This window comes from Scyliorhinus canicula, chromosome 6 (genome assembly GCF_902713615.1).
Source record: "Scyliorhinus canicula chromosome 6, sScyCan1.1, whole genome shotgun sequence".
NCBI classification, from domain to species: Eukaryota; Metazoa; Chordata; class Chondrichthyes; order Carcharhiniformes; family Scyliorhinidae; genus Scyliorhinus; species Scyliorhinus canicula.
In genome coordinates this window covers 52,756,109-52,769,950 of record NC_052151.1, presented here as the reverse complement: position 1 = coordinate 52,769,950, position 13,842 = coordinate 52,756,109, and the positions used below count along the sequence as shown (strand labels likewise).

Genomic DNA, 13,842 nt, shown 5'->3' with positions numbered 1-13,842 from the left:
TTTACTGCAATTCTGCAGGAAGTTGGTCAGGTCACACCTGGAATATTGTGTGCAATTCTGGCGTCCTTATCTGAGAAAGGATGTTCTTGATACAGAGGGAGTGCAGCAAAGGTTTATCAGGCTGATTCCTGGGATGGTGGGTCTGTCATATGAACAGAGACTAAGTCGGTTAGGATTATATTTATTGGGGTTTAGAAGAGTGAGTGGGGATCATAATAGAAACTTATAAAATTCTAACAGGATTCATCAGGGTAGATTCAGAAAGAATGTTCACAATCGTTGGGGAGTCCAGAACCAGGGATCACAGTTGAAAATAATGGGTAAACCTTTTAGGACTGAGATGAGGAGAAATTTCTTCACCCGGAGAATGATGAATCTGTGGAATTCACTACCACAGAAAGTAGTTGAGGCCAAAATGTTGTGTTTTCAAGAAGGAATTAGAGAGCGCTTGGGGCTAAAGGGATCAAGGGATATGGGGGAAAGGTGGGATCAACGTATTGAATTTAATGATCATGATGAATGGCGGAGCAGGCTCGAAGGGCCGAATGGTCCACTCCGGCTTCTATTTATTATGCATGTTTCTATGTATTAATATATAACTTCTAGCACACGTAAGTGAACCACACTGAGCCTGACTGATAATCTTAAATTGGTTGTCAGTATCATTATTCAGATACTCCGGACAGTTTAGTAAATGTTGTCCAATCACGGAATAACATTTGATGTTGGGAACTATGGGCAGGATGTCCTGGTCCCTCCCACCAGTGAGATAATCCACTCCCAATGAAGTCAACGGAGATTTGAATGGGTCGCCCATGGGGGAACCCATCATGTGGGGGTGCTGGAAATCCCAGTCAATGTTTTGAGTTTTGCAAGAATGGGCTGGTTGGCTACGATCAGTACTTTGCGTGTTGCAAACAGTTGAAGGGATATGCTGTTTGTTACGATCCATCAGTCTTTGGGACATACAGACTACATTCCTATCATCGCATCGACACTGAAATTGATTTACTACGTCACTCGTTTGTGTTTCGAATCTGTATGACTTTGAGCATGTGTCTTTTTTCAGAAATGCTCACGTTCTGTGTACCAAATGACTACTGGCATTACCATCACAGAAGGCCCCGCTATCAACATGCTGGGGATTACCAACGAACAGAAACCAAACTGGACCAGACAGACTTGACATTTAAACTCTGTTTCTCTCCCTACAGATGGTACCAGGCCTGCTGTGTTTTTCCAGCATTTTATTTCAGATTTTCAGCATTAGCAATATTTTGCTTTCAGTTAACTGCCAAGTTTTGTTTAAATTCAAGCCAGGCAGATTGACAGTGATTGGTCAAGCATTGACCTGGGGAAAGAACCCGGGAATGAACTGTCACCTATTTTGCCTAATTGGAAAACGAACAATGTGTGCACATGTTTCTTCTGTCTGCAAAGGACAGGACCTGGTGTAGTAATATACGTACCTTCCAGCATGCTTATCTGAGCTGCACTGGGAGCCTGGCTGCAAGATCAAGGTGAGTTCTGATGAAGGAGCTACGCTCCGAAAGCTAGTGATTTCAAATAAACCTGTTGGACTTTAACATGATCTTGTAAGACTTCTTCCTGTCCCCAAAGCCTGTTCACCATCTACAGGCCCAAGTCAGGAGTGTGATGGAATATTCTCCACTTACCTGGATCAGTGCCATCCCAGAAACACTCAAGAAGCTCAACACCATCCAAGACAAAGCAGCCTGCTTAATTGGCACCCTATGCATCACCTTAAATTCTAATTCGTCCTCCACCACTGATGCACAGGAACAGCACCAACTCACCAAGACTCCTTTGACAGCCCCTTCCAAACCCGTGGCTCCATCATCTGGAAGGACAGGAGCAGCAGATGCATGGAAACACCACCACCTGCAATTTCTCTTCCCAGCAACTTACCATCTTGACTTGGATATATATCGCCGCCCCTTCACTGTTGCTGGGTCAAAATCCTGGAACTCCCTCCCTAACAGCACAGTGGATGTAGCTCCACAACATGGACTGGAGCGGTTAAAGAAGACAGCTCACCACCACCTTCTCAAAGGCAATTAGAAATGGGAACAAATCCTGACCTTGTCAGCTATGTCTGCATCATGAAAGAAGAAATATTAAAATCTTAACTTTGCAAATAGAGTCATTGAGAAAAAAAAAGAAGGAAGTCATGCTCAATAGTCATAAGTCAATGGTTAAGGCTTAGTTGGAATACCAATTCTGGGAACTACACTTTAGGATGGAGTTCAAAGCCTCAGAAAGAGTAAAAAGTGAGGAGATTTGGGAAGAAGTGGATACATTTCCATTTTGGACCTTGTGTTGCCCTATTATGTATTTTCTTTTTATGTAATTTTCTTTTCATAAATGATCTGTTTGAGCTGCTCACAGAAAAATACTTTTCACTGTACCTCAGTACACATGACAATAAACAATTCCCATCCAATCCATCAGATGATTTATCTGGATAAATAATGACAATTATACCAGGGATAAGTGATTTCAGTTGTCTGCACAGATTAGAGAAGCTGGGTGTGTTCTCCTTAAACAGAAAAGATCAAGGGAGAGATATTTAAATATATCAGGGGTTTTAATCAAATTGGAGAAACTATTACTCTGGCAAGTGGGTCTGTAACCAGTGGGCATGGATTTAAAATAATTGACAAAAGAACTAGTGGGGAAATTAAAAGGTGTGTTTTCGCAATGGATTTGGAACGTACTACCAGAAAGGGTAGCAAATAAAATTCCACAGCAACTTTCAAAAAGTAATTAGACATGTGTTTGAAGAGGACTAATTTGTATTGTAATGGGTAAAATGCTGGGTTGTGGGAGTAAATTAGGAAACTCTTTTAAAGAGCGGGCACAGATATGATGGATTAAATGGCCCCCTTCTGTACAGTAAAATTCTCTGATTCTAAATGTATAATCATCCAGCATAAAATCTTGAACACCCTACCAGCAATGGCACTAGGGAGAAAGTCATTCATTTTGAATCAGTGGGTGTCATTTCCTTTTTGATCAACCTGCTTAATCTAACTTCGACTCTCTATTCCATGTTAACATTCTGTTGTACTCAGCATACAGCACAGGGCTAAATCGCTGGCTTTGAAAGCAGACCAAGGTAGGCCAGCTGCACGGTTCAATTCCCATACCAGCCTCCCAAAACAGGCACCGGAATGTGGCGACTAGGGGCTTTTCACAGTAACTTCATTTGAAGCCTTCTGTGACAATAAGCGATTTTCATTCATTTCATTTTCATGCTGTAGCATATGAGATACTTGTCTTTATTACCGAGGCATAGAATATAAAAGTACGAAGGTTCTGATGAACCTGTATAAAATGCTTGTTACGCCACAGCTAAACTACTGTATGCAGTTCTCATTGCCACACTATAGGAAGGATGTGATTGCTCAGGAGAGGGTGAATAGGAGATTTACCGGGAAATTGCCTGTGCTGGAGCGTTTCATCTATTAAGAGGGGCTGGTTAGGCTGGGACTATTTTCCTTGGAGCAGGGAAGGGTTGAGGGGAGATCTGTTCGAGGTGTACAAAATTATGGAGGACGTAGATAGGAAGGAAGCTAACCCTTGTGGAGGAGCAATAGCAAGAGGATATAGATTTACGGTAAGTGGTAGGAGTTTTTGAGGGGTTTCAAGGAAATACTTTTTTAGCCAGAGGGTGGTGAAAATCTGGTGCACACTGCCTGAAAGGGGGGTAGAGGGAAACCTTATAAAATTTCTGAAGCATTTAGCTGAGTAGTTGAAATGCTATAGCATACCAGGCTACAGACCAATTGCTGGAAATTGGATAAGACTAGATGGCTGCTTGATGCCTGATAGAGACACAACGGGTTGAAAGGCCTCTTTTTGTGATGCAGAATTCCGTGACACTATGGGCAGGACGTTTTGCGCAACCTGCAATGAAAGCAGCCCACTATTGACTGGTGGATATTCTTGGCCTGCCTTTGTCAATGGAGATTCTCATTGAATGCATCCCTCACCACAGGGAAGCCCGCATCTCGGATGCACCGTCAGTGGCTCTGGAAGATCCTGCTGGCCTGAATAGTGGAAATGCCCAGTCTATGACTCATGGGACTTGGACGTGGAAGACGCAGACTGTGCCAGCATTTATTGTCCATCCCTAATTTTCCTTAAGAGGCAAGTAAGGACATTAGTGAGCCAGATGGGTTTTTATGACAATCGACAATTGTCTTCATTCGACTTTTTTTTAAATTCCAGACATTTTATTGAGTTTAAATCCATCACCTGCCATGGTGGGATTCAAACCCAGGTTCCCAGATCATTTTTCTGGGTCTATGGATTACTAGTCCAGTGACGGTACCACTATGCCACCGTCTCCTGCACTGGTGGGAGCCCAAGGTGTCTCTAGCAGCACAGATTTCTTGCAGCTCAAAGGGAACTTCACCCCGATCTAACCAGGGTCGGTGGTGGAAATTCTCTGCCTGCACATTCCATCATAAATTGGGATTAACAACCCACAAATGTTTAGGCCAAGGCTACTTGACAGAAGGAGTGTGGCCTTGGCATGGAACTCCCACGCTGAGTTTACTTTTGGTCCGGGCCTGGGTTTCACCAGTTGGGAATGGAGCCTGACGATGACTGATGACTGGGATTCAGCTTTTGGGATACTCTTCCCTGATCCCCTTAAGGAAGGGGGTATTTTTATTCCTGTACACCAGGGGCAGCAGTGTCCTTGAGAGCAGCCTTTTAATACGACCCGTACCTCCATAATGGCTGTGATGTTCCCATTGTGCCTCAGAACACCGTGAGAGAAAATTGGAAAAGCAAATTTTCTCCTGAAATAAAAACAGAAAGTGCTGGAAAAACTTAGCAGGTTGGGCAGCATGCGTGCAGGGAGAAACTGAATTAACATTTTGAGAGAAATATGACTCTTCTCCTGATCCTAAAAAGGTCAGAAGGTTGTCGATCCACTGGTGCATCTTATTTACACCTGAGAGGAATCAAGAGACAAAAAAAATCAAAGAGCATTGAACAATTCAATCAAACTCAGTTTAAATGTAAAATGTCAGATGAAATGATTGCATTTTTAAAAAATAAGTTCCTTTCATTTTCTCAAGGGACCTGAAAATTGAAAACTTCCTCCTTGATGAAAATAATAACATCAAAATTGTTGGTAAGTATTGGTAATTGTAACACAAAATAGAGTAATCATTAGAAACTAGTGATCCTGAATATACTTCTTGATTAGAAATCACTTGCTCCGCATTTATAATAAATTGCTTGCAACCACCATTTAAATGGCAGGGAAAGGAATTCAATTCAAACACAATAATGGTAATTCTGACATTAAACAATGGTGTAAAATGTGCAATGTATGTCAGCCTCCCAATAAATGCCACACCCAATTGACTTCAATGGAAACAAAAATCAGGGAAGTTTTCAACTGAGCCAAACTAATATCATTGATCTGACATTATCATCAGAAGCCAAAATTATTGAATGTGTTACAGACAGAAAGTGGGTCAATTTAAACAACCCTGACTCTGAGTGTTCTAAACCTCTATTAATAATCCCACAACAAACTGGAGGTGAGATAAAATAAGAGGGTTGGTTTATTTTACAAACACAAACAAAATGTGGGAAAGGGATTTTGCAACGTCCTCCCCTTGTGCATTCATACAGTAAAGGAGGGATAAGGGAAAAAATGGGGTATAGGCAGGGCCACGATAAAAATAAGAGTTCTGGTTTTACATGAGTCCAGATTCTGGAATTAAAAGACCAATGGCTTAACCTTCAGAGGGTAGTCATCTTGTTATTGCAGGGTTGTCTGTCTTTCCAGAAGCAAGGACTTCCACAATGGCAGAAGGCACATAGAGGTGAATTAGTCTTGAAGGCATAAATTCAGAAGACCCATTGTTCCAGTAGTTCACAGTATAGATGAGGGCCAGGCAATTAATATAGACAGAGCTCATTCTGTTGTTACCTGCTCAATGGTAAAACAATAGCAGAGATAGGTTACATGCCTCGGGTCCTGCTTCACTTCTGAGGTCAAACAGTGATTGAAGATAAATTCAATGACTTTATAATGAAAGGAGTTCAGACAGAGTCTCGGTCATATGGCAGTGTTGTTTTGTGTTGAGTTACTCGGCTAGCAAGATGCATGATTGAAACCCATTATGTTTTGGAGCAGGTATTAGCACTGCTGCCTCACGGCGCGAGGACCCAGGCTTGATCCCGGCTCTGGGTCACTGTCCATGTGGAATTTGCACAATCTCCCCATGTTTGCGTGTGCTTTTCCCCCACAACCCAATGATGTGCAGGGTTGATGGATTGGCCACGCTAAATTGCCCTTTAATTGGAAAAAATTAATTGGGTACTCTAAAAAAATGTTTTAATGTTTTGGAGAAGGTAACAATGGGGGCCATTAGCACTACATCGGAGATTAGGACAAACAGCTGCCTTTGTCCTTAGCTGGGGGGGAAAGACATCTCATCTGCTGCAAATCCAACAGCATCTGTGGAGACAGAAACGGAGTTAACGTCTTGAGTCCATGTGACACTGCTAAAGAGAATCATATGGACTCAAAATATTGACTCAGTTTCTCTCTCCACAGATGGTGCCAGACCTGCTGGGTTTTGCCAGCATTTTCATTTTTATTTCAGATTTCCAGCAATCGCAGTATTTTTCCCTTATTATCGTCTGCTGATCGATTGTGTTGGCTTGGCTGGAATGTTTATATGATGCAAGGAGTGGTACATGCCAGGGGGTGTGAGGTGTTAGCATTTGTTCATTTTCAAACTGCTCAAAAACGTACAGCATGTAGCTACCTACAGCCTTTCTATCAGCTCAGTGTTATCCATTTTGAAATATAGAAAAAGAAATTATAAAACAGCAAGGCTGATGGGGCTATATATATTCTTGATATATATATATATATATGTATGTTGTCATCCTGTCTCCTGGCCAAGATCAGTGTAAAAGATTTTCAGAGCAGTCTATTTCTGTATTTGACATGTAAATGTCACCACATTATATAAATGCATTCAAAAAATGTTTAACAAGAAAAGTAGGATTCCAAAATTAATTGAAGTTTATTCAAAAAGGGTGTCAAGGGTATAGTTCCCTTATAATAATCCGTTATTGCAAGGCAGATGAAATATAAAAGTAAGGAAGTGTGGCTTTAACTGTATAGGGTATCGGTGACACCACATCTTGCGTACTGCATGCAGTTTCTGCCTCTTTGTGTAGGACATAGACTTGGACTGGAGGAAGTTCAGAGAAGGTTCACTTGGTTCATTCACAGGCTGATGAGGTTGTCTTATAAGGAAAGGTGCATCAGGTTTGGCCTGAACTCATTGGCGTTTAGAAGAATGAGAGGTGATCTTATTGAAGCATTTAAGATCCTGCCGGGCTTGACAATGTAGAATCATAGAATCCCCACAGTGCCAATGGAGGTCATTTGGCCCATCAAGTTTGCACAGGCCCTCTGAAAGAGCAGTCCACCCAAACCCACTCTGCTTCCCAATCCAAATAATCCCTTAACCTAACCTACACACCTTTGTAAGACTCCTTACTGTGCCCACACCAGTCCAACGCCAGCATCTCCACATCAGACATATCTTTGGACACCAAGGGGTAATACAGCATGGCCAGCCAACCTGACCTCCACTTCTTTGGATTGTAGATGCTGAGAGCATGTTTCCCCTCTTGGAATCTAAAACTAGGGGGCACAATTGCCAAATTAGGATCTCCCATTTAAGATGCAGATGAGGAGGAATTTCTTCTCAGAATCGTTAGCCTTTTTGAATTCTCTACCTCAGAGAGCAGTCGAGCCCGAGTCATTGAATATGTTCTAGGTTGAGATTTTTGATCTTCAAGAGAGTAAAGAATTATAAGGGACAGACAGTAAAGTGGACTTGAGGCCACAATCAAATCAGCTATGATCTTATTGGATGGGGGAGTAGGCTTGAAGGACCGAATAACCTACTCCTGCTTCTATTCCTTATGTTTCATAAACAAAGTAATGGAGGCCATTTTACTGTTCAGGCACCATTCAGGGTTTAATGCGGTTGCGAGGAAGAATAATTGAAGACTATTCTTGCTTGTGCCCTCTTTTCAATCTTTCCATCTAAACTAAGGCCTTTCATGGTGCAAATCAGAAAGCTGAACACATCATTTGTAACCTTCCACTGTGGAAGGTGCCTGATACCTGTGGAACCAAACCAACAAAAAAATCAAACCTCCAAGAGAGGAAAGGGATTAGGAGTTTCAAAAGTTCATGAATAAAAAATAAGGTCCACACTTGTGCACCTATTGAACTGTTAGGTAACTTTTTTCGTATTCATTCCATCTTTTGTTTTTTCTTCAATGTAGATTTTGGATTGAGCAACACCCTAAAGAATGACAGCCAGGAGTTACTGAACACACAGTGTGGGAGTCCCGCCTATGCTGCCCCAGAGCTACTGGCCCATAAGAAATATGGTCCCAAGGTGGATGTCTGGTCAATGTAAGTATTAGATTAGGAGTGACAGCTAAGAATTAAATCTATATTGGACTACAGGATGTTTTTGTGCATCCCCATTGCAATTGGTGCAATTTAATATATTTCAATGTCTAAAACAATCTTGTACTGATTTATGGTACTAAATTTTCAAAGGCCTTGAGAAGTGAGCCTGGACTCTCCGATCTGGAGACTGAATGCTCCCGCCAGCGGAGAATCGTGACTGGTGTCTGCTGGCGCTGTAAACGGGGCCCTGGTGTGAGTCTGTGTCCTTAGCCTATGCAAGGTGGAGAGCTTGTTAGATTCCGTTGGAATCCCGGCATCAGGCTGCCGTTTCGAGCAGGCAACCTAATCCCCAAGATCCAGCGGCAGGCCCCCTTCCCTCCCACAATGCAAATCCTGCGCCCCCTTCTCTCCCCACGCCCCCCACTCCCCACCCCACCCCACCATGGGAATAACGAATAATCCTGTCCGGAACACGCATGCATGAGGATGATTCCCCCCTCCCCACTGACCCCACCAAGTCCCCCAACCCCCCATCAGTTACAGCCATCAGAGACCCTTATCAGTCATCCCTGCCTGAAAGCTGAAGAGCAGTCCAGGCAGCATTGTGAAAGGAGATCAAGGGTTATGGGGAGAAGGCTGGAGAATGGGTATGAGAAAAATATCAACCATGATTGAATGGCAGAGCAGACTCGATGGCCGAGCGGCCTAATTCTGCTCCTCTGTCTTATGGTCGAAAGATCATTGCATTGTCACTTATCTTTCCTTCACATCTGCTGCCTCAAACAAAAGTGATTAAAGCACCGGCTATTACAAGTGTTAGCAGCTTCCATCTAAGCCAAGTCTAATTGAATGGCCATCAAATCTCTTGACAACCTTTGAAATGCAAAACTTTCATTCAATTTCACACAGCAATACATTTACTAGCCACTGATTGACAGTTGTATTAGTCCAGAGACAGATGCTTAGTGGATTGTTTATCTATCTTTTCCTTCACTCTTAATTTGCTTTGATGCTAACCACAATGTTTATAAACTATCTTGCTTATTTACAGCTCCTCACCACATTAAAAGGAGCTAAACTATTTCACTTCCTCTTATTCACAACAGAAATCACTTAACTCCTTTTGATGTTAAAATTGCACCCATAACTGGTTCTCCAAAGATGCTGCCATGCGTGACTTAACTGAGTGCTTCTGTCATCTTGTGTCAGATTTCTAAGATCTGCAGTACCTGGTTTGTTCCCTTATCCTAAAGTTACGAGTCTGGTTTCAAAACAATTACTAATCCAGCTGCTGTATTTTCCATTAAAGAGGTATTTTAAAAAGGATTCAGACAGCGTGAAACAGATGCAGTCAGATGTTATGGTGGGATGGTGACAAAGTGTTAATGTCACTGGGCTAGTAATCTGCAGACCCAGGCTAATGCGCTGTGGACATGGGTTCAAATCCCACCATGGCAGCTGCTGGAATGTAAATAAAAATGAAAGGTAGTCTCAATAGTGTTGTTGTAAAAAGCCTTTGGTTCACTAATTTCCTTCAGGGATGGAAATTTGGCCTACCTGTGACTCCAGACCCACAAAATGCCCTCTGAGATGGCCTCATAGGGCAATTTGGGATGAGCAATAAATGTCAGTCTTGCCTGTGTTGCCCACATGTCATGATAACATTTTAAAAAGCTGAAATTTCTGATCATTGGATTTCACAACTCCTTCATGGAATAATAAATTACATCATAGACGGAGGTCATTCGGCCCACCGTGGTTGTGCAAGGTCTCTGCAGGCGCAATTTGGGAGCAATTCAGCTAGTCCCACACCCCTGCCTTTTCCTGGTAGCCCAAACCTTTACTCCACAGATAATTATCCAGTTCCTTTTTGAGAGACTCCAATTAGGTTTGCTTCCACCCTTTAACACAGGTAGTGAAAAGGGATTTTTTTTCCTCATGTAATCTCTGGGTCTTTTGCTAGTCACCAATCACTAGTGGTTAGCATGGCTACCTCACAACGGCAGAGACCCGGTTCGATCCCGGCCTTGGGATCACTGTCTGTGTAGAGTTTGCACATTCTCCCTGTGGCTGCATGGGATTCTCCCCGATGCTCCGGTTTCCGCGCACAGTCCAAAGATGTACAGGTTAGGTGGATTGGCCATATTAAATTGCCTCTTAGCATCCAAAGATGTGCAGGTCAGATGGGGTTATGGGGATAGAGTGGCGGATTGGACCAAGGTGGGTTGCTCTTTCAGAGGGTCGGTACAGACCTAATGGGCCAGTTGGCCTCCTTCTGCATTGTAGGGATTCTATTCAATTCCATCCTCTGGTTCTTGACCCTTGAACAAATAGGAACAGTTTGTCCCTATCTACTCTGTCCAGCGCCTCATAAAGGTGAGCACCTTGATGAAATCTTTGCTGAACCTTCTCTTCTCTAGCCTGAACAGTCCCGATTTAACCAATCTATCCATGTAACTGAAATCTTTCATGTCCAGATCAATTCTCGTAAATATTTTCTGCAGCCTCTCAAATATCTTCACATCCCTCCTATAGTGCCCAGAACTGGACACAATGGGCTGGATTCTCCGCCCCGCTGCACCACATTTCTGGTTCAGCATGCCGGTGGGATGCTCCGTTACGCCTGCCGGTCAATGGGGTTTCCCATTGTGGGGCAGCCCCACGCCGTCGGAAAACCCCCAGCTGCCAGCTAAATGGAGCATCCCGCCAGCGGAAAATCCAGCCCAATATTCCATTTGTGGCTGAACCAGTGTTTTATTAAGGCCCCTCACTATCACCAACAAGGTTCGGAATACTTCCAAGTTTTATCTCATCTGAAAACTTTGAAATGGCGCCCTGCAATTAATGTCATTAATGTGGATCAAGAAAAGCAGTGGACCCACCCTTTGGGAACCCCTTTATAAACTTTGCTCCAGTCCCAAAATCCACATTCACCAGTACTCTGTTTCCTTTCATTCAACCAACCTCAAACCTACTCTGTCACTGTCCCTTTTGTTCATGGGCTTTAACTTCGCTATCAATGCTGTTAAGTGGAACTTAGGTGACATGAACCCACTTTGTCACTTCATCAAAAAGAACAATCAAATTAGCACAACGTGACCTTTATTGGCTCACTCTGTGTGGTAAATAACATGTAAAAGTATAAGAGATGTCTCCAACTCATTCAAGAAATGATAGGATTGACAAACCTCGCTCGGATTCAACTTCTCAACAAACCTGCTCCAGCAAGCTTATCTGTCACAGTCTGACATGTGTGACTTGTTTTTAACACCAATGATTACTGATAGTTCTTCAGTTTGTACAGAATATACAGAAAGTGTTGGTATTTTTGTCGAATTTTCATTTGCGATTTGTGGAAAGGGATCATGGTGAAAAATTGAAGGATGATAAAGGTCATAGCCTGAATTCTGTAAAGTAAGATGAGACTTTTAAGTTCATTTGCTTTTCCTGATCGCTCAACTGCTTTACCCCCTACAGAGAAGCAAAATGACTCATAGATTGTATTTACAGAAGTACTGTGTCTTCAGGAGCTCCAGTTTCTTCCCACACGTCCTGAAAGATGTCCTGTTAGGTGCATTGGACATTCTGAATTCTCCCTCAGTGTACCTGAACAGGCGCCGGAGTTTGGCGACTAGGGGATTTTCACAGTAACTTCATTGCAGTGTTAACGTAAGCCTACTTGTGACACTAATAAAGATTTTTATTATAGCCTGACTTCCTTCACCAGCACATTCAAATAACTCTCTGAACTATCTTGAGATCTAACCCCCATTATCATTGATTCTGAAGGAGCATGTTTAACCTGCACCACTGCTACAGCTTTAATAGCCATTTCTTTTTCAGATGCTTCCTTTCCTGCCACTGCAACTAGTCTTCCATTTAGATTCCAACAATCTGCCCTCAAATGTCCCATTTTATTACAATTAGGCCTCCAAATGTTATTTCCATCCTCAGCTCCATCCTTTTTGATCTGAGGTGAAATTTCTTGACCATTCTCAACTGTTCCATCTCTTTCTTGACTATTGTTTTCTTTTCTCCTTCCCACTTTCTATCCTTCTCATGTTTAAAAGGATGACAGAAAAATGTTTGGTTCTCTGGACCAATTCATAATCATCAACTAACTCTGCTGCCTATATAGCACTTTTACCTTTTTGTCCTCAACATGCATCCTAATAACCAAAGTAATGAATCTTTACATTTTTAAGTTCTTTTAAAAGAATCACCTCGCTAAGGGCTTCATATGTTTTCTCTACCTTTAACGCCTGCATCCAACGGTCAAACTATTTTGCTTCACCCTCTCGAATTCTATATGAGTTTGTCCTGGCTGTTTTCTTGTGTTTCAAAATTTCTGCCTGTGCACCTCAGGAACCAACTCACACATACTAAGGATACATTTCTTTACTACATCATAATCCACAGATACCTCCTCCAACAATGATGTATACACCTCATTAGCTCTATCTACCAGTGTTTTTTGTAAAAGTAATCTCCAAATTTCTTTTGGTCATTTTGTCAGTTTAGTCAATTTTTGAAAATAAATAAAGAATGCTTCCACATCCTTTTCCTCAAATTTTGTAAGAGTTTCTATAAACTTAAACATTTCCTCACTAGGTTCATATCTAGAACTACATCCTTCCTCAACCTCTTTGTTACCTGCCAGCATCTTAAGCTAAAATTCCCTCTCTATCTCCTTTTCCCTTTCTGCTATTGCTAAAGTCTTCATTTCCAATTCCCTTTGTAAAGCTCTTCTTCCTGCATTTCAAATTTCCTCAGTTCTATTTTTTTCTCTTTTTTTTGCCTCCAATTCAATTTTCTTAATTTCTATTTCTTTCTCTTTACCATTTTTCTTTAATTCTAATTGTTTCATTTTTAGCTAATTTAGTTTTCTCACTTTTGAATACTTGGTCCAACATTTGCAATTTGCAATCTTTCAGCTTCCTTTACCCCTGCAGGTAATCAACTCCAATTTATCTGCCAAGTCAGTTAACAGACGCTTGGTTACTTACAGTAAACCAGTCAGAGTTAAATCTTCCATCTTTAGGAAAGTCTTCACAATTTCCAATGCTATTTTGGATTCTAACCTGTACAATACACTCCATTATATATGCAATTCCTTTTATCCAGCACCTCTGTCCCCCATTACTCTTTCTTTAAAGATTCACAGATCCCACCATTTAACAATAAATCACAGAACAAATTATACTATTCAGCAACCAGTAACTTGCTGTCCACGTTTCAAAATATCTCAACAAATTACTACTAATCAGGATCCAATAATCTTTTATCCACTTTTTGAAATCCCACATGAGCTCCCACTTCTGTTGTGATTCCAGTTGATG

At 41.9% G+C, this 13,842-nt stretch overlaps 1 protein-coding gene across 1 annotated transcript in view; it reads left to right on the top strand.

Moving 5' to 3' along the window:
* The window catches only part of LOC119967144 (hormonally up-regulated neu tumor-associated kinase homolog A), a 66,382-nt gene that overhangs the window by 14,936 nt on the left and 37,604 nt on the right, over nt 1-13,842 (top strand). Inside the window, exons 3-4 of the mRNA XM_038799289.1 lie at nt 5,115-5,170; nt 8,371-8,503. Coding sequence (XP_038655217.1) covers nt 5,115-5,170; nt 8,371-8,503 — 189 coding nt within the window. The remainder of the gene's footprint in view (nt 1-5,114; nt 5,171-8,370; nt 8,504-13,842) is intronic.